General features: G+C 37.4%; 1 protein-coding gene across 6 annotated transcripts; it reads right to left on the reverse strand.

Annotated features, from left to right (window-relative positions):
• Positions 1-147: 147 nt before the first annotated feature.
• On the reverse strand, positions 148-27,894 carry DYNC1I2 (dynein cytoplasmic 1 intermediate chain 2). Of its 6 annotated transcripts, none has more exons than XM_066553995.1 (17): positions 27,781-27,894; positions 25,751-25,868; positions 24,290-24,404; positions 20,952-21,096; positions 16,833-16,892; positions 15,557-15,672; positions 8,092-8,181; positions 7,702-7,864; positions 7,510-7,609; positions 6,890-7,015; positions 5,800-5,946; positions 5,265-5,378; positions 4,787-4,920; positions 3,649-3,793; positions 2,678-2,818; positions 1,547-1,672; positions 148-858 (listed from the first exon to the last, which is right to left on the reverse strand). In XM_066553995.1, exons 2-17 carry the CDS (start codon positions 25,856-25,858, stop codon positions 745-747), a joined length of 1,944 nt encoding a protein of 647 aa, XP_066410092.1. In that variant the 5' UTR covers positions 25,859-25,868; positions 27,781-27,894; the 3' UTR covers positions 148-744. The 6 variants fall into 6 exon arrangements, with proteins under 6 accessions (XP_066410092.1, XP_066410094.1, XP_066410090.1 ...); XM_066553997.1 differs by lacking the exon at positions 27,781-27,894 and adding an exon at positions 27,555-27,680 and having other exon boundaries at positions 20,952-21,042; XM_066553993.1 differs by lacking the exon at positions 27,781-27,894 and adding an exon at positions 27,555-27,680.

Here is a 27,894-nt window from a genome sequence, read left to right on the forward strand (position 1 = left end):
CCTTTTTGCTATTGTCCAATTGCCATGGCAGTAAAGCGTGGCTGAGGGTAGAAAACAAGCCTGAGATGTGTGAGTAAAACAACAGGATCAGCTCCCAGAAGCTTTGAACTATTGCAGGGACACAGATTAGAGGTCAGGGCAGCTGAGAAGTGCTCATATAGTATTTATTTATGAATCAGTCTCACCTTTTAATGCACCAATTCAAACAAAAGGAAATTGGTATTAAATATGTATTTCATTAATTCAGGTCTGATTATCGCATAAGTTTTTAACTACAGACAGATTTTTATTCACATATATTACCCACTACCAGAGTCTGAGGCTTATCTATATATAAACAATGAAACTTGGAACATATGCATGCATATCATGGGTAATTTGAAGAGTTCAAAGTAAAGAATGCTTCAGAGATTTACTACCTAATGAAGGTTAGTCTGTAATACAGAAAGTTTTAGGAGCAAAACTTTTACTTTTCAGAAAGATACTGTTTCAGATTGGACTTTATAGGAGCCAAGTAGCAAATTTATACCAGGTTAGTGTTTCAGCAAAAGAAGATCCCTGCAAAGTCAAAGTTAACTGTATTAAAAGTTACACAAATCCAAGAATGTGCTTGTAATTCATATATAAAACAAAACAATGCAAGATCTGATTTTCAAAGTCCATTGTTGAATCCATCTATTCCTCCCTGTGCTGTGGTTAGAGCTGACACTGGGGTTTGCCTCCCCTGCAGGCAGGCAGGCAGCTCTAGGCCGGGATGCGGGTCGCAGCCTCCTCCTCGGCGTCGGCCCTGTTGGCGTTGATCTCTGCCAGCGTCCGCCCAAAGCGCGTCCACTCGTCCCCGCGGGGAACGGCGATTTGCTGTGACACAGACAGTGTTACTGAAACCTCCTGAGAAACAAAGCTCAGCTCCTGCTCAATGGCACAGCACTTCCATCATGTTCACAAGAGGTTCCCATTCCAGAGAAGCTTACCTGTATTTTAGTCTAAGCATCAAAAGCTCTAACTAATGAAGAAGCAGAATTTGAGACTCTTGCACTGAAGTATAAAATCACGTTATTATAAGCTTGTGCTATGTGTCTCCACCTGAGAGACTGCCTTCAAAGGGAATGCTAATGCTATATCCTCATCCCATCCATTAGCCATGTACTACTGCAGTACACATACTTGCAAGAGCAACCCCTTCCCTGTAAGAACAAAATCAAGGCTGCTCCACTGCAAAATTTTTTGTTTGTTACTTGTCAAGCTAGGATCAGAATTCACATATGCCACAGTTACATAGAATATAAAATTTCTATTAAAAAAACCACTGATTTTTATTTCACCAGCCTTACAGTAAAGCTTTTTCTTTTTGACTGGATGACAGCATGCTAAAAAGTTACGCTAGAACACCTTAAATAAAACACTACTAGGAAATATTAATTCAAAAATACAAATTAAACTTCATTATTCTTCCTCTAATGACGGGAGAAAAAAATGAAAGGCAAGCTGCTAAATAAAGAAACCCAGGTGTTTGCAATATACTTTGCACAATGCATGACATACATACCTCTCCCACATCATATATAACTATTTGTCCCTCTGAATCTCCTACAGCAATCTCTCTCCCAGAATGTGTCCATCTCACACGGTTCAGAGCAGGATTGCCCTCCACGGTGATGCTTGCAGTGGGCACCTGTACCAATTTAAAACACATTGCTAAAAATCCATCAGGTATCCATAAGCTAAAAATAACAGAACACACCTGGGGTGTCTGTGCTGCAGCAAAAGAAGTGCCCAACACTTCAACTGGTGCATGGAACGCAGATCAAAGACACTGTTCACAGTACAAACACCTTAGTGGCCTTAAGATATCACCAGTGCCATGACCAAAACAGCACATCTGTCCCTTGGCCAATGTACAGACATCTGCTATCAAAAGGCTCATCTGCATTCTTCTTGTGGGACAGGAGGCCCAGACACGCTTTTAGGCAGTGATGAGGCACCCTGGGATCTCAGGAAGATGATGACACAGGACAGGGATGAAAGCAGCTGTTTTGACAGGTCAAGCCCTGTCCAAAGGCTAGAACAGGTAATTCCAATTTAAAGCCACAGGCTGGCATATAGTCCTACAACTGTCTTCTATATGTAGCTTTCAGATAGTGAAATTTAAATACTAAGCATCTGTCAGGTTTCTCCTCTGATCTTCCTCCAGCAAATCTTGGAAAAGGTTTCTACTATAATGAAGTTTATAACCCACACCAGAAAAGCAAACATTCAATTCACTAAGTTAGGAACAAATGGCACTTCCACTGCAGTATTACTGTGGCAATAGGAACAGCAGTCGTGCGTGGTAACAAGTTTGTTCACACTGTTAAGCTGTAGGCTGACAAGGCCTCAGGGTGGGAGGTCTATAATCACTTTCACAACATGGATCAGCGTTACACCAACAGATGCTTTGCTCTCTTGTTATAGGTAAAACAATTTAATTACTGCTGTTATTCATTAAGAGGAGTAATTTGTAATCCTGTAATCAAAGAATGCTATCTACTACACAGAAACTACTGGAACTACAGAATATTTAAAAATAACAAAAAAACAAGCTGTGGTAAAAAAACCCCACAAACTATGGTAAACACCCAACTTCTTAAGAGTACAAACAATTTTCCAGCTGCATTTTACAGTTAACCTGACTTCTCACCTCAGTATCATTATTGAGATTCCACAGGTCAAGCCTGCCCATCCCATCCACACAGGCAAACAAGGCAGGGTGAGTTGGAGACCACATCACATCATAAACATAATCAGAATTGTCTTCAAAGGAGTAGAGAGGTTTGTTGTTCTGAAAAGAAGCAAAGATAACAATGTGATACCCAAGTCCTGTATTTCAAAATTATAAAACTAACAGGTAAGGCAAAATACAGAACTTCAACACTATTAGCAGCAATAAGTAAAAAGTGATTTGGATTTTGACTTGCTTTAAAAAAATGCCACTGCAAAAATCAGCCAAAACCTAAAGCTTTTTATTATTAAAGGTATGCTTTTTTTTCCAAAGCATGCAGCCATTTTTCTGGCTGCTACTATAAAACAACCAATAGCAAGCCAATTATAAATTGTAAATTTAATGCTTTAAGAATCTTGTAAATCAAGCCAATGATAATTCAGTGACTATTACATAGAGATTTTAACTCTGCTTCCTCTGCGTTGCATTCCTCAGGGCATCAGACTAACAGTGAAAGAAGTAATTCTGGCAATGGAAATGACAGATATTTCATTTGTGATCTCATCAAGTTTAACTGACATTAGTTTTGGTGCTGTCCCTTATTCCTCCACAAAATTGTAGCAAAACATTTGCCTTATAAATATATGAGATAATTGACTTTATAACATGATTTACACTTGATTACATTGTAATCATTGTTGATAACAAAGGGCAAATGTTGAAAAGAATGGATCAGAAATACACAAATGATGTTCAAGCTGAAAGCGAAGTTTTATGCTGTTAATCTTAGTTCTGCTCATCAGCTGTCTCCTCTTTGCAGGACTGCAGCTAAGAACCTCAGAACTTCACACAATTTGACTTCAGGTTCGTGAACTTCCTTAAGTAGCTTACATTATAGCACCACCTTGTGTCAAGGGCTATGAAGAAAACCACTGAACTATCTAAGTTACCTTCGTTGTCCAAAGCTTTACTGTCCAGTCAAAAGAAGAGGTGACAAAAAGATGTGAGAAGTCTACAGGTCCAACTGCTGCATGGCAGTTGATACCTGTGATTGGTCCCTGGTGTCCTTCAAACATCTCACTGATTCCAGCTTTGCTGTTTCAGAATATACAACCAAGGTTAATTGATTTGGAAACCAAACACCTGCAGACAGAGATAGCACTGAAATGCAATTTAAATACAGCCACAAGAAGATTTTGCTGCCTTACACGGATCTTACCTCACTGCAAAAGCCTTCACTACAACAGGATCACAGAAGACCAGGCTTGAAAGCAGATCTTAAGTTCAACATGTATTTTCTACTAACTGTAAGTGCCAAAATGTATCCTAGGGACAGGAGACTCATTCAGGTACCAGTCCACACATTTAACTATGTTGTCCTCCAAGCAGTAGCTACAACTTCAATTCATACAAAGAATAAAATCCAGACTCAGGAATAAGCATGAAATGCCCATTAAATTAAGAGAAGTTGCATACACTTTAAGGGCTCGAGGTTCAGACACAAACCAGTAACAATATATCCCTAATAGCCTCCTATCAGGGGTGATGAAAAAGGAGGGAAACAGATGGGAAGGATGTTACACGAAAGTAATACAATTTTGGGTATTTTGGAACCAAAAAAGCTGTGCAGCAAGGTGATGTGTATTTGAGATGAAAACTGGACACTCAATTGTAATTAAGAAAGCAATTGATAAGATACAGTCAGACAATTTCAAATAGATTGAACAGCAGGAGAACAGCCAGCCAATTTAAGATCTGTGCGTGATGTTACTGTACAATTATCTACAAAACTGATAGGAAGTTTGGAATGTTCTGCTACAATTCAAATGAATAAAACCACAGTGACCTAGGCTGTCCTCATCAACATAAACAACTCATAACACCAATTCAATATTCCAACCATTTCTTTTTTTAATGAAGCTCTTACTCAGGAAAAAGTGGATTGGAATTCAGACAGAGACACTCTGAACTCCTTCAGTGCAAAGGAGAAAGTATGAACTTAAAAAAAAAAAAAGTTGCCTGTAAAGCATGCAGGAATTCATCCTTTCACTATTTTTATTCCTTTGAAGAATTAAAGTTTGTATTCACCTGCCATGACGGCATGCAGTGTACACTGAGCCTTCTTCACTGCCAACAACAAAGTTGTTGACATCTCCAACAGGGAAAGACATGCAGGTAACAGCCACAGCCTTGGACTGTTTGTGAACCAGCTCCATGCTATCCTGTAGTGAAAATATCAGCAACTTACTTCATAAAAAGAAATATTAACACCTACAAAATCTTTTAGATTTCACAGTAGAAAGCTTTTCCTTTTATTTTGCTCAGATAGATTGGGCAGGAATAAGGAAGTTTGCTTAATACATTTGTGTTCACCACTAACACAAGTACACCAAAACTACACAAAAGAAACAACAGAAAATATTTGATTCCACAGGTGGAGAAATATTTTATCAAATATCAAGCTACCTGTGTTGGCAAAGTGTTGATTAATGTTTATTAGATCAACTGACTTTTTAATAAAATATTAATCTAGAATAGACACTATATATATCAAAAGTTATCTTACCTGTGGTTGGGAAAGCATATCCAAGCTCCAAGAGCATATTTTCCCATCAGTTGAGATACTAATCAAATTATGAGCATTCTGGGTCCCAACAACATTTACACAGTACACTGGGTGCTAAGAAACAAAAGAAAAGAATTATTATTATTATTATTATTATTATTATTATTATTATTATTATTATTATTATTGTTATTATTATTATTATTATTATTATTATTATTATTATTATTATTATTATTATTATTATTATAATAAAAGAATTTAGAAGAAATACCCAGTTCTGGTATAATTATTGTACAGTATAATTAATCTTCACCATTTAACAAAGCACAAAAGATTGATCCCAATCAAAAGTACAAATGACAGTCCCCTGTAAAACTGATACTTGTTTTTTCTGACACTCTGATTTTTATGAATACTCTGGTTCCTAAGTGTCAAAATATGGACACAAACATTTAGGCATTGCCAATCAAGTGCTCTGGACAGAATTTCCTAGACATTAAGCACGTGTCCTGGAAGACATTTCACTTCCTACCGTGTGAGCAGCAGCTGACAGTGGCGTTCTCTGCACTGGGGTTCTCTTATTGCTGCGATTATCCCACAGCACTATCTGGCCCGAGTATGTGCCACCAACCACCAGATTGGGATGAAATTTTGCAAATGTAGCTGACATCACTGCAGACTGAAAGGAAGAAAAACAAACAACAAAATACACGAACCATCATTCAGTGACACTTATGTCTAAAACTAAAGGAAATGAGGCCAAATATCAGAACAACTTCTTTGCCTAAATTTATTCACTACATTATTTCATTGCCCAATTACTTAAGGATTCACCCACTCTTTGTAACCCCTCAACAGTCTTTTTGTTTCAATTTATAATTATAAAATGAAGTTTTCCTCCTCTTTTCTTTCACATGCATACATCTGTATTCCTCCTAGCACAGTTTATTAGCGAAGGAAGGCCTGGTAACACACAAGATTTTAATAATGTTTTGCCACATTCTGTAGTCATTACTTATTAGAGAATGTAGAAATACATTTTGATATAACAGAGTTACTTTTGCAATCCGGGCTTCAACAGTAATGTGACAATGAGGTTAAATTTTGATTCAACTGTGTAATTTTCCAAAATGATAGGAAAAACGTGGATATCCTGGACTTGGCATAATGGAAGATATTTGCATGTTTTTACCTTTCAGAAAACCACTAGAAAACCTCCATCTGCCTTTTTCTTGATGTATATGTTTCTAGTTTTCATCCTTGTTCCATTTCCTCAGGCTGTCTTCATTTTATTCTGTAAACTAAGCTGTAGTATACAAATCCCACTCAAGCCCCTTACATGCAAACCTTTGTGGTTCAACCATTAAACAAGAAAGTTTTCCTGTTTTTTTTTAAACAAAAAAAGAAAAGGAGTTCTCAAACAAGACTGAATTCTGAATGATGTCAGAAATTCTAGAACAGAATAATATTTCTCAGCTGAAGTGGCTAGCTATTAACATCTATTGGCAAATAAATGTGGTTAAAATGACTGCCAGCCCAATGAAATTATTATATCGACAAACATAAGGAAGGTACTTGTCCAAATTCATCAACATAAAATCCCTCCCAGGACAGAACCATACCTGGCAGTGAAAGACATACTCTGGGGTAGTTTTCTTGTACTTCATATTCCATACAAGGGCCACGCCATCAGGCTCGTGAGGCGCATCCTCATTGTTGTTGTAAGAGGCTACAAGTAATTCTGGATACTGCATGGTAAGTGAAAAAGACTCAAAGTAAGCAATATGACTGGCTGATGGTCCAGGTAATCCTAGAATCTTTGTTTCCTTTTGCCAAAATACGGTTTTAAACCATTTGGCATTATAAAGGCGTGAAAAATTGTCAGTGAAAACTGCAATTGTTGCTAATTTAGCTCCGACATCAGCATTAACATACACATTAGTCTTGTTCTCTCATCATAACTTTCTTTTAATTCTAAAACTCATTACTTTTAAGTGAGCTTTCTTTTTAGCAAAGCTCTACCAAGCAGTCCATAAACCAAAACCAACTTTCTTCACAATCCAAACCTTTTGCTACCTCTCACTAAAGATTAACAGCTCTGTCTACTTTTTGCAAACCACGGAGCACATCAGGAACACCTTTAGAAATACAGCCTGTATCAACTGTGTTTTTATGGGAATCAAATGCACAGAACTACAACAATTTACAAAGTCAACTGTTTACTTTAAGCATTGTTTTTTACCTGAGATGACCAATCCAGACAACTGACAACACGATGCTTTGACCAACGTTCATCAAAAAACTGCCTGTTTAAGGACAGTTTTGCTCCTGCTTGAATCTCTCTGTAAAGACAATTAGGAGATATTAATCTTAGATCACTTTTTCAATTAAAAGTATTGAAAATTCACAGAAAAGTATTTAACATTCACGTTACCCTTCTTTGTCCTCTAAGTCTCTTCCACTGTAGTCAAAGAAAATGTTGATTTGCTCAGAAAGGGCTCTTTCAACAATCCTTGTGGAGTGGTCAAAAAAACTTAAAAATTCTTCAGAATGCAAAATTTGTTGCTTTTCCTCCTCTGTGAGTTCATGAGGGGCAGCTGAAAAAAATTTATACAGACATTTTCTGGACTGCATGCTTTCACCAATTATTTTCAAGAAAGAAAAACAGTATTTATCATTATTTTAAATAATTTTTGTATTTTATGTTTTGCTGGCTAATTAGTATTTAGCAACAAAATTAGTTTTAAATTAATAGAACAAAAAGTTAAAAAATGTACTGATTACTTTCTTTACAGCACTTAGAATGTCTTGAGATGAACTGTACCTTCTTCCTCCTCCTCTTTTTTTAATGTTTTTTCTTCTTCAGGTTCAACTAATGGTTTTGGTGCAACCACATCATCTTCCTCCTCCTCATCTAAGGAGAAACATTATGGTAAGACCATCAGTGTTTCTAAAGGGGAACAGTAACATTCTATATGAATCTCAAATAAGCTGATGTAAAATGGTATCATGTAGCTTAAAATGGTTGCATTTCTAAAATGTAATGCCAAGGATAACATTATCACAAACCAAAATATCATTGGAACACTGTCTCCACCTGGGTATCAGTTGCACCGAGTTATGTAGTTGCATAAACTGAAATAAGAAACGCAGGAAATTGTGAAGAATCCAAAGTGGCAATCTGTCTTACAGGCAGTTATGATTCCACACAGAAGCATGCAGTGGATGTGTGTTCTGTGTAACACACTGACACATTAATGCTGCGGATTAAAGAAAAATCAAATGTCTAAAACAGTCTACAGAGCAGCTGCTTACTTATGATCTGAAAGCATCAGTCTAATGGGTCTGCACATGGCATGAAGATGGCTTACATTAGCTTTCAGGTTGCTATTCTGAGAGGCAAATTTTGCTAAAGATAATAGCAGAGAGATTGCATTTTTTCTGTCATTCTAGATGCAAGTCTCATTATCTGTATCATGTTTGGCAATGAAAACTTTACAGGAAAATGTGTTTTCCCTAATTGCAATGAATAACATAAAATGTTAATGTTCAGGAATACTGACAAGGCTTACATCACTTTCTGCATGTCTACATTTTATTCTTTGAATAATGTAAGCCAGAAAATACCTTTAAATTACTTAGAACTGTTGGATATGCTGATATGCTGGCTTTTCTTCATCAACTTTCTAGATAAGCTTCTGAAAAGACTTGTTTTTATTGGTTAAACAGCTACGTCATCTGCTTATAAGGGAATGGCAGCAGGAAACTGCTGCATGCCTCATCACAAGTAATGAGACAGTATTAAACAGGGACTAGGCTTGTTTGTTGCAGCCATCTTCCTGACCCATGTTTAAAGTTATCTAACACAAAAAGTAAAAAAAAAAAAAAAAATAAAACAAACCAAAATCCACATGCATGCACACAAAAAGAGTAAAAAAAAAAGGGGTGGTCAAGGGATGGGAACCAGCTGCCAAGCCACGGTCCCAGCAGCCAGGCCAGCTGACTAGATAGCAACAACCAGATGGTACTGCAAGGATTGTCTCTCTGCTATGAGGTGGCAATGGGATGGCACAACATTTTTCTGCCTGACTGCTTCCAATCATGTCTTTCCCCAATGGCAAGCCTGTGCAATTACCAGCACTCCAGGAGGTCTACAGACAAGCCTTTACCCTGCAAACAAAATACAGCTTGTAGGCCATACCAGCTGCCAAACCACACACATAGTGATAGGTTTAAAGAGGGCTGAAAATCTTTCTAACTCCATAGTATAGGCAATAAAAATATAACTGTACCTGCAGGAAAGAAAGCTTTAAATGACACTGTATAATGCACACAATAATACAAACTCCAACTTAATCAAAATGATAATGACGTATGCCAATCCTACATTACTTGAAATTGAGCGATTTTTATGTTCTGACAAGTTTACAGAACTAGGATAAATGGCATGAATGATTTCAATATATGCTCATACTTTTGAACCAAATGGTGAAGGTTAAAATCTTTCCTTTCAAGGGCCTCAATCAGCCACAAAGGAAAACAGTAATCACTGTCTTTTCAGCCAGCCCAACCGCATTTGTCAGCCCTTTCTCCGTCAATGCAGCCAGAGCAATCAACCTGCCAAACATTCAGAATGGAAAAACAATCTGAAAATACAGGGTATAATGCACCTGCCAGTGAAAATGGCCATTTCAAGAAAAGCTAGTGATCTCAGTGACCCTGCTGAGGAGGCGGTGGTGCAAAGGGGAAAGAACCCGTAAAAGAATTCTTAGTGATCTCCACTCTCTTGCACATTGACACTTCCTTACAAAGCATGCCAATTACAGCTTTTGTGCTACTTAAAAAAAATGAAAGCTTTTTTGGGCAAAATAATCACGCAAAGAAACAGAAAGACACTGCTCCTTTTTCAATGGATTCGCATGCACAGTGCACTCGGAACCTGAAAACTGTATAACTTGTGGCCATTTTAAACAAGGGAACTCTTCATGTCAAATAACTACAGGTGTGAACAATGATTAATTAAAAAATGCAGTATGATATAACACACATGACTTTGAGAACAACACATACAGGAACATGTATTCAAATTATGGTCACTTGGATAAAAATCCCTCTCTTTTTTGCCCTGCCAATCAATCTTGCAGAACTAAATGATGCCTTCAAATTTAGAAATTTGGTTTTGGGTCATCCTGTATACATTATTCTAGCTTTGAAAGTCCCAAATTAGAAATATCAGCCCAACCCCCCATTAGTCATACTACACTGATTCTAAGTACCATTTTCAGTGACAGGAGTCAAATTCTTGTCAAATGTAGATGGTCAACCCCTTAGTGCTATATGACCTTCTAATCTACATATTTTATTCAAAAAATCATATAGTTGATTGCTCCTGCCTTTTAATGTTTGAAACATAAATGGCATATATTATACAGAGCTCTAAATTCCTTCATAGTACTTTCACTGCATACAGCCAGCTGATACTTCTGCATTTAAATGTAGGATACAGCATTTATTTTAATATTCTCAAAGTATCAGTCTTGAAACTGAACATGTCATCTCACTGATTTATCTGTAACTGCATAAATCTAAAACCTTCTCTCTAAAGAAGAATCACACGCAAACTTTCTTATTAAGGGATCTGGAGGAAAAAAAACCCAAAATGAAAAAAAACTTCCCCACATATACAAGTTCTTGACCTCATTATCCAAAACTAGAATGCTTTCTATTCCAAACCCAGGAAGCTTTCTCACAGTTCACAAAAAAAGGCACCATTAAGGTTATGGACTAAAAAAATGAGATAAGAAATGTTTGTTTTAATTACTTTTCCTGTCTCTCCTTCATCTTGAATTTATTTAATAGCAGGCCAGATAACAGAATTTGCAAGGAATTAGCATAACAATAATACACTACCCCAGAAAACACTAAAACATTGGGCATACTATTCTGAAAAAGTTCCAGTATACTAAGTCAAGAACCCACGAAACTGTCATGCACTGCATTTATCTCAAGTCAGCTACCTAAATTTGAAACCTCAAGGGCACTCCATAACTGCATGCACCTTATTCATTACTGACTGTATCTACTGGCATTTTAAGCCACTTCAATTGTCAGTGCACCAAATATGATTTCAGGTTAAAAAAAGGCTGCAAAGACTTGGAAAACTCACAGGGCCTCGAAGACAGGAAATGGGGCTCTATGCCACATCAACATATCAATGAATATTCATTGTAATATGCTAAGGGATTAACTCCATGTTGTTTCTGACAGGCAATCAGGGGATCTAAGGTTACAAACTGAGCAGTAAAGTAGCTGCTATTTTTATGCAATCTTTAATAGAAACAAATGTCTTGCTAATGAATAAAACCAGATTTAATGAACCACTGAATTTTTACTTTGAGTTAACATCAAAATTGTGATGTATTTTGGCAAGACAGAAAGAAAAGCAGCGCTTTGCTAGCAATGACACTGTAGAGTGTAGTTGCAGTTGTCTGAGTAATCTGTTGCTGCAGAGTAGGTTAATCAAAGTTAAATCACCTGTGAAATGGGTGGCTTTTGTTAAGCTGAAGGTCTTCACATCAAGTTTTCCTATCTGTATTTCTGTACATTTAAGACATGTACTAGATAATACAGAACCACAGAATATTCTGAGTTGGAAGGGACCCACAAGGATCATACATGAATATACAATGGTCCATTATTTCTTTGAAAAATATTAAAATTAAAATATTGTACCAGCATCCAAGAAGCAAATCCTATACATCACATTTTTATTACTCTGCTTTATATTTTAATTCTGTGTCCTGGAGATGTTAGCAGACAATTATTCCTTAAAGAGTGGAGTTAATGCACTAATACTGTCTGCAGCCAGCTGTGATTGCACATGCACAGAATTGTACAGCAGCACTAAGCAGCAAGTACCCAGTTAATCCTGGAAAGCCTTAATTGTGACAGCTGAACAAAATCATATTCCCCATACACCCATCTTTCTTTGAATTAACTGATTTCTAGGAGAGATCCCAATTTTATTGTTTTCTAATGTATAAGAATTCATTTTCCTAAGGCAGTTTCTCAAATACTTTGAGGACATAATAAATCAACATCTTAGTACTGCAATAAAATAATGGAAGTTGTGAGAACTGTTAGAACACTAAAGATCTTCATCTCCTAAGGGAGCCGCCACATTTCAAAATTAATTTAACTGTTATGTGAATCCAAACCAGGCATTTCCAAATGCCTAGTTTTGAGGACATGAAGTTTCTCCTATTTAACTCACCTGGTATGTGTTGCCCCAAATATTTCCAGAACAACTAGGAATGGTTTTAATCTAAAACTAGTTTATTTCTATTTCCTATCTGTCCCACTAAGCAGACTGGCTGTAGTTGGAATGTTTCTTAATTTAGCTTACAATGTAACTACACAACCACTGCAGCACACAGAACTGGAACAAAGAGAACTATTTAGTTTGGTGTTTTGTTGTGGGTATGTTGGTTTTATACGCTGTCCTCCCCCACCAAATCAGGTCTTTGCACAAGTGGATCTAAACAAGCAGAATGACATATTCAATAATAAACTGCTTCAGTTTTCCTTTTTCAAAAGCACAGCTCCAGCAGCACTTTAAAATCTCAAAATACATTATGAAGGGTCCAGTTCACTTCACTTTATAAGAAGCTGTGAACACTGGGCTAACCCAGCTCAAATGGAAATTGCTGCTGGATAAGGGAGCTACTGCAGGTGTAAGTTCAGTTGCAAGCTCCACTTTCAAGGGTACTTCACAAAGTTATTTTTGTTCCCAGTATATGCACCCAGATAAGTTCTTCTCACTCAGACTGTGAGAAGAAATAAGAATCAATAAGATATATTTTACGGAATTTAAATTTATCTAATTGTACCCTGTAAATTTAGCATATTGCTTTTGTCAAATGTTTTAATTTAATTAAATTTTAATTAATTAAAATTTTCTTTTACCAAGAAAAATATCCTACCTAGTGACTCCTTTTTCGTATGTAGCGTGATTTATTCTTTGTTTTTAAACCTTGTCCTATTTCAGATATCATTGTAAAATGGGAACATAGAGCTTTGTTATTAATGTATTCAGGTGGTCCTGAGATAAACCTTAAAAAGATCTTCGACACTGAAATGATGAAAAGACACCTGGAAATTTTGTGAAGCATTTGAAGTAAATATATTTTAAAAAATTTTGATGGCCCTCAAGAAATCAGTATTTGTAAGGTGGAATGGATCAGGAGACAATGCATGCATTGAGACCACTTCCTGATAAATGCAGAAATAGAGATGACCACTGTTCCACTCCACTACGGCAAACCTCAACTACAGCCTATCTACTGTGAAACTCAGATCACACAATCCCAAGCAATTTCTACTGTCAGCAGGCAGCAGAAGTAGAACTCTTCAAGTACCTAAACTGTGACCTAAGTCTTCAGATTCCATGAACCTGACATAGGAGAGGAAAAAAGACCCGAGGGATTAGAGAAATGAAATGCTGAGGGCATGGGAGAAATGAAAGCAGGAAAACCCCAAACACCTACCTGTGCAGGGATACAGATAAAATGAAGAACAGAAAAGAAACACAGTTAAGAGAAAAATCATATCCTCTGGCTCACTGAATAATGAAGTTTGAAAGATATATCCTTGCATAAACACCCAAAAGTTCACATACCAAAGAGCAGGAAAATGCAAAATTATGAATGTAGAAGTAAATCCTAAAATTGCTAACATAGACACATACTCAAAATCAGTCATATTAAACAACCAAGAGATTTTGTTATAGAACTACACACAAACTAGGTCAAGACTAATACTTTCATTTGCAGACAAATTCAACTGTTTCAGCATTGAAAAGCAAATCTGCTAGCCAACCATATTTTCTTCAGAAAAATGTATTTTTTGAAAAGCAAACAAGTCGTGACTGAAAGAAAGCCTGTGTTCAACTGCTGAAAACAGACACTGCCTAAGTTATAAATAAAATAGTTCCTTCTTTTAAAACTCAAAGTACAAGCTTCAGGTATAAAAATTTAAATTGTTAAGAAGCAGAGGGGTTAATTCCTAAGTTTGTTGTACGATACACAGCCTTCAATAAATTCATAGAATGTTAGGGGTTGGAAGATGATCTTTAAAGATGATCTAGTTCCAACCCCCAGCCCATGGGCAGGGATACCTTCCACTACATCAGACTGCTCAAAGCCCCATCCAACCTGGCCTTGAACACAGGCAGGGATGGGGCAACCGCAGCTTTTGTGGGCAACCTGTTCCAGAAGCAAAGAATTTCCTCCTGATATCTAATCTAATCTCTTCCAGTTGAAAGCCATTACCCCTTGTCCAGTCACCACATGCCCTTGGGCAAGGTCCCTCTCCAGAGCTGGATGCAGCTCTCCAGGAGCAGAGGAGAGGGGCAGGATCTGCTGGCCATGCTGCTGAGGATGCAGCCCAGGATATGTTTGGCTTTCTTTTGGGCCACTTCTTGAGCTTGTCCAGGTCCCTCTGGGTGGCATCCCATCCTTCAGGCATGTCAACCACTCCACTCAGCTTGGTGTCACCTGCAGGTGTGCTGAGGGTGCACTCAATCCCTCTGTATGTCAGTGATGAAGATTATAAATAGCACGGGTCCCAACATGGACCCTCAGGGACACCACGTGTCCCTGATGTACACCAGGACTCTGAGCTATTGACCTCTGGATGCAACCATTCAACCAATTCCTTATCCTAACAGTCCATTCTCAAATCCATCTCTGTCCAATTTAGAGAGGAGGATGTTGGGGATCATGTCAAAGGCTTTAGAGAAATCCAAACAGACCCTGTAGACTTCCCTTGCCCACTGATGTAGTCACTCCATGGTAGAAGGCCACTAGGTTGGTCAGGCAGGAGTTCCCCTCGTTAAAGCCATGGCATTTGCCTCAAATCACCTCCCTGTCCTCCATGTGCCAAGTTACATGTGGATTCTTAAACATCATAAATGCAAAATATATCCCATTTATTTATCTGATGTCAGGTAATTAAGCAACTCTGTGTTTAATCTGTACATATACTAGGAGTGTGAAAGTACCTCATATTAGTAGCAAGAGTGATGTTATAAGAGATGCAGAACAACAGTAACAGTTGAGCAAAATCTACAAAAATTTAGGAATAAAATTCATATAAATTATCTCACAAATCAACCTTCATTTACCTTATTAAGTTTCTAGATCACAAGTGCTAGTTCTAATTCAGCCAGTCATCATTATTATATTAAAAGAAACCAAAAATAACTTAATAGTAATAAATTAACCATTCACCTTCCTTGGGCTGAGTCATGACAGGTGTTTGTGTCTCCTTTGTGTAGGTAACAATTTCTCGAGGAGGAAAGTCAACCTGTGTAATTTTGGCCATTCCAAGTTTAACAGGTCCACGTCTAAAAATCAGAAAAAATAATTTAATTTTATTATTTCACATTTTGCTTAAAATAATACCCAAATCATTATGTCACAGCACTGCTTAATGAAACTTAAATCCAGTGGAAACTTTGAACCAGTCACATGATTATGACTACTATTTTATCATTATTATTTAAAATCAGCAACTATTTATACATCTGTGACAAAAAGGAAGATGTGCACATATAAATATCTGGACATTAAGATATAATTTAAAATTTTTGCTCTTTGCTCTTGACCAGAATACTGCCACATACATGATACATCTCTATTATCAGGGGTACAGATCTACTCCCAAGTCATGCTTGTACAGCAACAGTTCTAGGATTATAAAGCTTGAAAACTAACTTAGTTATACTGAAGGAAAAAGCATTTCCTAGTCTTTTAACTTTGCTGCCCTTTTTTGTCCACCTCTAAGATACTATCTATAATGCACAACTGCCAGGCTGACCTGGAACTCACACTGATAAATAATTTAACCATAACACATCGTTTCAGAGCACAATAGTAAAAACCTCTGAGCTTTCTGACTTTGATGAAGGTAGATATAGCTAGCATCATACAACACATAATATATTCCAAAACCTGCACAACATTAATTCAGGCATTGTAGCCTTCTGTAAAACCTAATTGCAGTATGTACTGTAATAATACTGCAATGATCCAACAATTTACCTATATCAGATTTAGTTTCTTATTATCCACTCCTCTCCCAAGATAAAAGCAGAAGAGTAACTCCTTTTGAAAGGTTTTGGTGGGCAGAATTATAATTCTCAGCACACAATACAGGTTTTAGTTAGTGCTTATAATGAGCTACAGCTTTTATAAACATATTTGTAAGAAAAGATGGGAGTTGCTCTGTTTTTAAATACAGTCATGCTAACAGTTTTATTTTAAATAAATGACTTCTTAAAGTTTAAATTTTCTCAAAGAAATCACAACTTGTGTTTATTGGAAATAAGCACCTAATGTATATTAAATTATATTGCAAGCAAACCGTGCTAAGTCTAGGGACAGCAAATTTCTATTACTTACAAAACAGCTTCTTAACAACAACTATGAGTCTTAAAGGAAAAAAATGCCATACTTATTATCCATAAGCATATGAAAGAGGGAATAGAAGAAATCTATGCAATACCCCAGATCGGAATCAGAGTGGAGCTGAAGAACTGATGGATCAGTATCCCAATGCAGCGTCCTGGTACCCCAGGTTGAACAATCATGCAGCATTAGCAAAAAAGGCCAGAGATTAGTGAAGCAAATATACACTATGAAATTCTAGAGTTACAGCAAGCTTATAGTTATTTTATTGTTCACAAGAAACAAGGCAATGCAACATCAGTTAAGGGAAATTCAGCAAACATTCAGTGCAATAACACATGCGGTAAATACAAAAGTTAAGAAGCAAACAGAATTCAGAGCTATTAGCAAAGAATTAAATTATTTTAAAGGTTGAAAATTAAAGGTCTGCAAACAAATGTTGCCTTAATGAAAGGCAAATAAAAGTATTTAAAATACTGATAAGAACCACTAAAAACTTGAAATTCCTTTTAAAATATGTTCAGATTTTTCAAGTAATATGATGACAGTTTTGTTAACATAACGTAAACTTGCCCAGAGTGGTAAATATGTCAAAGAGGAAACTGTCATATTGGTAAAGGAAATGAGTCAACACATAAGCCTTTTGGTAGCGGGGCAAAAAAAGCATTTCCACTGGGATAAAGAAGTGCTAGAGTTTCCAAGATGTGACATTGCAGTAATTATGGGTTAAGCACTGCCTTGGGCTTGTAAGTGTCATCTGAGTTAGAGCCAACTCCATCTAAGACACTTAAAATCTCTTATAAATTGTGAGCTTTATATTAATAATATGTTTCAAAGTCACGTGGAATAACAAACAGAATGGATCTATTTCAAGTTGTACTAGAAGAAATAGCAAGGGGGAAATCAATATTTCCTCTACCTTCATTTCTAGCCTTCATCCCTTCTTCAGAAATTTTCATCTAGTCTACTGGCTATTAGGCTTGGGCAGAATTTTAGAAACACACTTGTAAGAGATTAGCAGATTAACCTACATGTTCTTTTTCTGACACTTTCATATGTTATCTGCATTTTTTAAAATAATGTTTCTGAGTAAAAAAATAAAGAATATGCAATATTTTACTATGATAAGTCAATAAAAGACAATTTTACATTTTCATCCCATACATGTTAAATTTCTATTAACTAGGTGCAGAATTTCTAAAGTTAAAGTTGATCTGAAAAATACACACACAATGCCGTAAGAGCTCATAAATATGGGTGTGCCATGCACTACCTTGTTCTAGTGGAAAGTGTGCATTAGGACTATTAATCATAACTTAATTAGGAATTACAAATCCACCATCTTCATATATAGCCAGTCAACTGCATCCACAGCAACAGCTTAATACCCAAATCTCCAAAACCTTTTCATATCTTTTGTGAATTAGAGAACACATCATTTTAGCCTAAAGTTAATTACTTTGAGCATACTTATTCATTAGATCTCTGCTGTCTTTCTTGACCCAAGAGATTTAAGCTTAAGGGTTTAATTTGGCCCCTGAGACTTGAAGCTGGGTATTGCTTATATGTTGTACAACCATAAGCAAAACCAAACCACCATCCCAACGTTCATGTTGCAAAGAATACCTTAGTTTCAGATACAGATGCTGCATCACCACAATATCTGTCCAATATTTTCTCAATTTTTTCAATCGTGTTTGAGGGGAACTTGGGGGAAAGGCTATAAACATAAAATGCTCTAACTTCTGCACCTCTTTAAGATCTAGCCCTTAATGAGGCAGTTTTCCTGCTTTCAAAGCAGGAAAACTACTTATTTTCATTTTCATGCTTCAGTGGGACCAGGGACAGTCCTTTAAAATAGCTGAAGCTAACAAGTAGTACAGGAGATACAGTTAAATACTTCTCATAGATACTCTTTTAAAATAAAGGTAACATTCTAAGATAAAATTTACTTATTATATATGTACCAAAATAACGCAAAATACTGTTTGTTTTCCAGTTTGTTTTGCCTTCAGTCAAATGAGTTTATCTACAAACTTCAGTGAACAAATTTCCCATTCTTCCACATATGTCCAGATTTCTCTGTATTCAGGCACTTTCCTAACAATTCCTATATATCTAAAAATATTTTCTGTTTTTAAACTAATTCTATGAAGCATCCACCAGCCTAAAAGTAAACCAGCCGTATTCTTTTTGAGTGTTGGACTTGCATTCTTGACTGAGGAAAAAAAGAGAAAGAACCAGAATCAAACTAGGAAACAAAACTCTTTACTAATGAAAATTAAGCAAGACAGATGGAAGTAACAGCAGGAGCACAGTCTGAACGCCGCTCTACTACTTACTGAAAGAGTTAGTGACAAGATTCAGCATCACTGAGGAGGTGATGAGATATATTTATAATACACCTCATATATTTATAATATATCTCATATTGGTAGGAGTCACCTATGAAATGCCACGTGTAACACCAAGGGATATCATTGAGTCCAACTTTCATGTTCAAAATGTATGAACTTGTACTAATAAACCAGGATGTAGACACCCATTTACTGGGGGAAGGGAAGAACCCACTGGTGGGAGAACAAGCAAGGGGACTCCAACAGGGACTCCAAAATGCCTTCAATTTAGCTGTATATTCATACCTCCATGCCTTAAAGATCACAATCCTGGAACAGATTTAAAGTTTGAAAATGCATGAAGCTTTTGGGACTCAGGATATGGGTTTTCTCCAGGCTTCATAAGAAAATGCTGGCATACAACATTGCATTACTATGTTTGAGAATACACAATCAGAGTGCAATGCATGGATGAGCTGGAAATAAATGTAGTATACAATGTGGCATTCCATTCCAGGTATGTGGCCTATGCATATGGTTTCATACTGAATTTAAATTAGATGTGAATGGAAAGAAAATATTTTCTTTTAAAAAGTCATCATCAAATACTTCTTGGTTTTTTTCTTCTAGTGAACATAAACACATATATAAATATATTTTTAAGAGACAATTTAATAAGCAATAAACAACAATTTAAAATAATTAAAATTTGCTTGCCACTCAATTAAGGAACAATTATATTGGTTAATTAACACGACAGGCAAACAAGATCATACCTGAGCACTCTTAACAAAATGTCTGATATATTCTGTTTTAACTGAGCGATTTCTACTTAGAAACAGACACCACGTAACCTTTGTTCAGGTCATTAGTCTCTTGAATATTTTCAGATCAAGATGTATATAGTTATTCATGCATAATCCACATGCATACCAGATGTTACTGCAGTCTTTTTATAAGATGTTTCAAAGCAGTCTCCTTGACTCCTTTTGACTTTGACTCCTTTTGACTCCAGTCTCTTTGACTCCTTTTCCAAAATGACAACAGTAACTGATAAATGCTGCAGTTACTGTGCTTTAACTAAACTTCATCCACAGTGTATACTTACTAAATTTCAAGTACATAAACTTCACTTGCTGAGAATATCTTACCAATATTAATAGGCAGCTACTGCTCTTATTTGCAGACTGTGCATGGGAAACAGTAGAAATACCTTTTGGAAGTGGTGTTCTCCTGCCTTATCATCCATATATCACCACTTGAAATATTTAACAGAAATATTTATCTGATTCTTCTTTAGAGCAGCATGTCTCAAACCACTCAAAGAACTGGACAAAAAAGTGTGACAAGTATTGGCACTGAAAAAAGGTGAAAACAACAGTGGCTGTACAAATACGGAGCTATGTTTTGACAAAATTAAAAGATTGCAAGTGCTGTAATTGTGCTACACAGATGAAGTAAAATAATGAGAAATATGGTTCTGAGTAGGGGAAAAATAAAATCAGAAGTAATACAAAGTTTGTAGACAGCACCTTTTATCAGATCAACTAGGTATGGGAAAAAGCAAATAGCCTATCATCCATAGCCATCCTCCTTTAGAAAAAGCTGGAAAGAGTGCAGCAGTTAAGAGTTTTTGAGTTTGTTATTGTCCCAGGACACTCATTTTACTTCAAACTTGCAAGTTTAAACAACTCCACATTAATGCTGGCAACTTCAAATCAGTAAGTATAGTTGCATTTCAAATTTTAAAGTAAAATATTTCTGCAAAACAGTCACTTTTGACAGATTATAATAAAATAATGAACCTTGATTTCTTTTAAAGCTTAATTACTCAGAACCCAGGTATTGAGCAAAGGAACAGGGCAAGGAATGTGACATACCTGGATCCAACAGCACCATCCCCCGAGTCCTGGCTGCCAGCCTCGCTGGGCGTACTCACGGATTTGGAGGACGGAGAGGTGGGAGGAGGGACTAAATAGTGAAACAGACAGGTATCCGCTGTTACTACTCGCAGAGGATGCACAGCTTAGGATGTTTGCAAATTAATTAAAAATGAAAGATTTAAAAAAAGTGATGGCAAACGAAAAGAAACATGGATGAAAATGGAACAGTAGAAAGAGAGGGGAAAAGACAATGTTAACAATTCATGCTGGATTTTCATGCAATTGTTCGGCATTTATGCATCTGGAGCATACAAAAAGACATGGAGGGGAAGACATTTAAGAGAAAATGAATTGAAAAAAATATTTTTAAACTGAACTTCTGACAAATGATGACACTGATTTTCAAAGGGTAATTTCCACTGACTCATGTTACTTAAATATAGAAAAAATAGTTGTTAATACTGCTCTGACATTATTTTTTCTTAAAGATTAGACAATGAATATGTTTAACTGGCAATGTTATTTCAAAACATATAATCACCAAACTGTGGACCAAAAAAGTGGCTGTGTCATACAGCTTCCTGTTATTTTTGTTCTAGGTTGAATCAAATCAACATAAATCTTGTGTATTACAAAGTTTCTAGTATTAGGTCTTGAGAATGACTTTTTTTTTGCTGGACAGTAAACAGTCTAATACAACTGTATTTAAACTTCTTAAGTGTCCGTCCATTTCCTGCTAGTAGATGAAGACTGCACTTACCATTTGAAAAGTAATACTCTTTCTGGAAGTGATATATAGTGAATGACATCATGCAATTTGATACAAAGCTACTTTGGCATTTCTTTCAACTTTTCTTTTTAGAAATGGTCATTTTTAAATGAAACTTAGGGTTTAAACACAAGAATCAACAGGTGTTTTGAAGGTATTTATATGCTTCCTTTTTCAGCAATATGTAAAGCATTCACTGCTTAGCAACCCTTAAAAAACCCTTTAATCAACTGAACACAAATTATTTAAACTGCTGCCTACTCTGTCAGCAGTTAAGCATGGGAAAATTCTGAATCCAGGTCTCCAAGGTTTCTACAGAATTTTTAGAAATCACAAGTATATTGTGAATTCTAAAGAAGTTTTCTACCCCATCTCAAAACAGAGACATGGTTCTGATTGACAAAAATTCTCCCTTAATTTTACCAAAGTAACAGTGAATTCTTCAATTTATTAAAAATTTCATTCCTTCTAGGGGAGAGACCTTCTTTATAGGTCTTGAGATGTTTTTCATAAATTCATACATACACACATTTAGATTTTATACTTATAAAACTGGGGGCGTGTAAGAATATATAAATTCTTCACTCATCCTCGCCACGTTAATCTCCAGCAAAGGAGCTGCCCGCAGGCCTTGGCTTTGCCATCTGTGCGCATTTTCAGGACGTGGTGAGGTCGCGGCCCCAGCGCCACTCGCAGGGCCAGTGCTGGTGCTGCAGCGCTCTCTTGTGGGGAAAGCGATTCTCGGGAATCCCTGCCCAAACCGAGCTGAATCCCACTGAAGGACCAAGTCTGACGAAAAGACCTGATGGAATTTCACCTACCCCAGAGGATTAAACTCTAAAATCTTTTTGAAAATAATTCTGGTTCACTAACTTAAGGCTTCTTATATAGTAAGTATGGTAGATATCAAAACGTACTAACACTGATACAGTCCCTTCTACTGTAACAGAGCGCTCTCTCTCTCTAGCAGTTAACAGCACAGGAATTGCCTTAGGAAGGAACACAATTTTCTAGGAAAGAATCTAATGTCAAGCAACCCCCCTCCACTGACAGTGTGAGCACAAGGTACCTCAACTGCACACCAATCAGCTCAGCCACGAGTCAGCATCACTTCAGGCACACAATCACTGCACTTGCTGGCACCTAGTCAGCAGAAAAGCAGCTTGAGCCTTTGGCATGCTAACTGCAGGCAACTAGGACATTTTAACATGATTAAGGATCAATATCAGACCTGGTTATCTCAAAAGGAGACAGACTGAATTCCCTGTGTACACTGAAGGGTGTGATTAAGTAACAGCTCAGTGGAATTAAACACAACATGCAGGGGTGTGCCCCACTCTTGCATGTCAGCACCTCTGAGTTTTTCATGAACACCTACTCTAAGCATATACATTAACCTGCTTTGAGGACTGGCTATTCTGTGGCTTTCAGATTCTCTGCCAGATGTGAAAAAAAATCAACAACCGCATACATTCCTACAAAAACTCAATCGACTGCCTTAGCGCACTATATTCAAGGGAACTGTTCAACTATTAGTCTAGCAAAGAAAATCTGTAGCTGGTCAGAACTGATTTCTTAAACAGCTGCACACTGGTGCTAACACAGCCAAATGGAATCTCTCAACTATTAAAGCAGTTTGAATTACCAAAAATGACTGCTGGGGCTGTTGGAATCTGAGCAGCTATAATGCTGTTCACTTCTGAACACTTGAGGATTACACAAAAGCAATTATGAAAATATAATCGCAGATATATGTGTAAGTAATTATTACTATTTTATTTACAAACTCAGTTGAATAGAGCCCCAAGAAGCCAAACTGATAAGCTTTAAACTGCTTTGATTTCAGAACTGGAGACAAAAAGCAGAGTTGCATTATCATGTTCCTTGCTTTCATCTTCCATAGGGATGTCCCTAAGTAAAGGCAAAAAGCAAGAGCCAATATGCTACCACATCCAAGAGCTGCACAGATACCAATCAGCACCCTTGGAAACTAATTTTTATACTTAGTGTTGTTATTACTTCATCAAAGTCAGTCAGGTATTTGAGATAAGAAAAACTAGGGTGCAAAAGATGTGGAAAAGAAACAAGCCAACTCCATACAAAAATATCAGCATTAAAATTTGGCATTGTGGAAAAGAGTAAGGAAAAAAATACAGGAGAATAATGAGCATGAAAAATAGGAGTGGAAAAGAAAATGCATACATGATATTTTAACTAATATACTTCAAATAATCCACTAAGAGTAAATGGTGTTATTTTATAAAATAATGTTATGTAATGTGTACTGAAGCACATCATTTGACATTTATAACAGATTATGAAGGACAAAAGAGTATAAAACCCAGACATGTATAATCCCTGAAAAAGTGGCCAGAGAATTATTATGTTAGTTATATAAATACCTCAATCCTAAAAAAAAAAAAAACAACCAAAAAAACCCCACTAAAACCCACTACCACAGAAAAAGAAAACCAACACAAAGCCCCAAAAAACACTTCATCCAAAAAAAGAAGACTACATAAAAATCTCCCAAACATTTATTTCAAACAAACAGTAACATTCCTACCAACAGGAGACTCAGGTGTCAACCCCATGCTCTGAAGCAATGCTTCTGCTTCTCTTCTCTTCTTTTCAAGATCAGATTCTTCTTGTACTGGAAGAACTTCTTTCTTCTGGTCAGTCTAAAAATTATTTAATAAATAAGTTACAGCCTTCAACATTTCATTTTCTTTTGAGACCCCACAAAACCACAGGGTTTTTGTAATACTGAAACCTATCAAGTATATTAGATATTCAATGTCAATAATTCTGATGGTTCTTTTTTGCAGATAAAGTAAACTGACAGGAATAACAATGTTCCAAAGTTTTGGTACTGTCTTTAAAGGACATATATAAACATGCAAGAAGTGTCTGTGTATATGCCAAAATGATTAACACTTCAAAAGATTAAGAGTACCTTTTTTTACATTAATCCTAAGCACTGTAAAATGCAAATAATGACAAAACCGTCCTCTACCTGGGTGTAAAAGTCTTTTAGAGATAGTCATGTGGTTCCTATTTTAAAATTACAATAAAAAGAAAAGTAGTTTTCTTTGTGTTATCTGCTAGATATAAAAAAAATACACCCCCACCCTCTTTGATTTAGAAATAGTGCAAGCTCTATTGCAAAAGATGCTGAACACTCTGTATCTTTCTACTCTTAGTTAGCTGTTTTTTAAAACAGCAATTCTGGCAATACACTGCTACAAGGTCATTAGGACATAATTTGAGCTATTTCTTTCTCCTTTTTGTCTGAATCATGTGGTTGGCAGCTGCCCAGTCTTCAGTCATATGCTGATTTAGAACACCAAATAGATCATAACCAAAACAGAGAGAAGTAATGAAAAAGTACCCAAAGCATACCAGTAGAAGTTTCTTTTATGAGATACAATTTGCATTCAGGAGAAACAGTAATCTATCACCGATTACCACATACCGAGCAGAGAGAAATCCAGAAGACTGTTAACAAACTAAATGTAACACACAAGCACACATACACATCCTGAGTGTTGCTCATTTTAAAATTCAGCCTATAGATAGGCCAAAGAGTGGAAGGGCACAGCACATTGTTTGTATAATGACAATACTGACAGTCAGATAACCCTTACTGACATCCTCAGAACCATACTTCAGAAATGAGTTTGTAAGATTACACCTATCACAACTCATTAAGCAGAGCTTCCATGCAATGGATCAGAGTGATTTGTTTAATGATGGCACATGCACAGAGATAGTTCTAGAAATCTGAACTTTATGCTAGTGTAAGATACTAATTTTTTTTTTATCCAGTTTATCATACAGACAGTTGAAAAGAAAAGAGTAGGTGTTTACATTATTATAAAATGAAAGTACTACATTTATATTGGCACCAACCATTAAATAGACACTCCCTGAACAGGACACAGAAAATGACTGGTAGATTATGTGAACCTACTCTTAAATTTTGGGCAAGTAGCATATGCAAGTCAAAGTGAAAATTATTTCTTACTTCTTTCTTCTTTCTTTCTTCCTCCTTTCTCTTCTTCTCCTCTCTGATTTGAGCTAATCGTTGTTTCTTGCGCTCCAACTCCGCCTTCAGCTCACTTTTGTCAGACATGGTTGAAACACTGAGCAACAGAAATCATGTCACTGTTTGGCTTTTGTTTGGGTGGGTTTTTTTGGGGTGTTTTTTGGGGGGTGGTTTTTTTGTTTTGTTTACATTTTTTTTTTCAAGATAGCAGCTCTTCTTTCCAGAAGTTATCCTCAAAGAAATTACCCTAACTTACCAAAACCAGCTTACCAGAAGCCTGACTCAACAATAATTGAAAAAACACACATTCCTATTTCTATTTTTCTTTCACTTAACACATTCTCAATACTTAAGTATTTGATTTAAAACAAACAGATAGAACTATGATATGATGACAGCATCCATTTCTAAGGTAGGTCTGATGCTCTTTGAAGGAACTACTTTGAAAGAAACCTTAGGCACTGATGTATTTGATCTTGCCATGAGATTTTTGCAGCTACAAAACTACCTGCAAGACTGAAAACAGCGAGAAAAGCAGCAAGACAATATTTCTCTGTCATTTTTCACTTCAACAGCTAAATATTGGCATGCTATAACTTAACAGGATGTAAGCTATATATCCTTCTACAGACCATTATGATTCAAAATAAAGATTTATTAAAACATTTAGTAGGATTACTATAAATGATAAGGCAATATAAGTACAAATGTGTGGTCAAAGAAAAGTGTAAAACATGTGCATTATAACTTTTTTTTCAAAACTGTTATCTTGCTAATAAATTGGTGGATTGTTTAAAGACAAAAAGTTTTCTATGTAACTAACTCCAATACAAACAAGAAGGTCAACAACAAAAGGTGGAAACCCTGTAAATTTAGAACTTCACTAAGACTTAGAACACAGGTAAGAAAAACTGTGTGAATGTGTGAGGTGAAGAAGAACTTAATTTTACTGTTTTTAAGCAAAGTCAAGTCAGCAAAGAAAATGCACAAGTGGTCCAACAACAAATGAGGCGATAAATGCTTTTACACTATAAATGCTTTTACAGTAAGATTGACAATAAGGATACAAGATTGAGCGTTAGTAATATGACTGTGTGCTAGTTCAAAATAAAGAATACTTGCAAGTGTTTGCATAGCACAGCTAAGCACAGAAAGGGATGCAAAATGTTGCAAGCCTCATACGTCTAGCCCCACATCCTAGTAATACGTATACCAGAGTCAGTGTGTGTATTCCTTCGTGTCGTCTGTTAGCACTAAGGTGCTAATAAATAAATAACCTACAGTCAGCATTTTCCAATGGCATTCCCGTGTCCCTTTAAAACAGCCCTAGGAAAGCGCGTTGTCACACTATGGATTGCCGCCCGTCCAGTGCCGGCGGCACAAACCGAGCGGACTCGAGGGGAGGGGAGCCCAGCCCATCCCGCCTGGAGATGACCGCGGTGCGCACCTGGTGCCGCCAAGAACCAAAGTCCCCACCCGAACCCTCACAGGGGCCGTCCCGGGGCGAGCGCCCGGCAGCCCGGACAGGGTCGCCCCGCGGCCCGGGAGAAGGCGACACTCCCGGCCTCTCCCACCCAGCGAGCCGGGCCGCCCCCGGCCCCACCCGGCTGCCACAGCCCTCGCTGCACAGGGCGAGGCCGAAGGAAGGCGCGTTCCCACTGGGCGGCGGCAGCGCTAGGCGCGGCTCGGCCCCCCGCGCACCTGCCCGCGGTTCGGTCCCCGCGCACCTGCCTGCGGCTCGGCCCCCCCGCGCACCTGCCTGCGGCTCGGCCCCCCCGCGCACCTGCCCGCGACTCCTCCCGCGGCTCCTGCCCTGAGCCCGCCGCCCTCGGCCCCGCGCCCCTTCCGCCGCCGCACAAAGGCGCCGACAGCTGGCAGGCGGCTGCCGACGGCAGACGCCGAGGGTCAAACCAGCTCCGAAGGCGTTGCGGAATGCGCGGAAATCTACGGAAACTGCGGAAGGACACTGAGATCGGCAGTAAAACACACAATGCCCCACTCGTCCGCACCGTCAGGGCCGGCAATCGGAAAGGAATTAACACGGAGAACGAGCGCGAAGCGACGCAGGAACAGGGCGGTTCCCGAGGCCCGGCGCCACACCGCTCCCGCTGGGCGCTGGCTGG

The sequence above is a fragment of the Molothrus aeneus genome, chromosome 7, assembly GCF_037042795.1.
Source record: "Molothrus aeneus isolate 106 chromosome 7, BPBGC_Maene_1.0, whole genome shotgun sequence".
NCBI lineage: Eukaryota > Metazoa > Chordata > Aves > Passeriformes > Icteridae > Molothrus > Molothrus aeneus.

What these genes read in the sequence shown, in the direction of transcription:
- DYNC1I2 (XM_066553995.1), bottom strand. Translation starts at nt 25,858, where the DNA reads ATGTCTGACAAAAGTGAGCTGAAGGCGGAGTTGGAGCGCAAGAAACAA. An exon ending in GACACCTGAGTCTCCTGTTG is followed by an intron (nt 21,097 to 24,289) that starts GTAGGAATGTTA and finishes AAACATCCTAAG; the next exon opens with CTGTGCATCCTCTGCGAGTA. An exon ending in TGTCAGCTGCTGCTCACACG is followed by an intron (nt 5,379 to 5,799) that starts GTAGGAAGTGAA and finishes TTTGTTTCTTAG; the next exon opens with CACCCAGTGTACTGTGTAAA.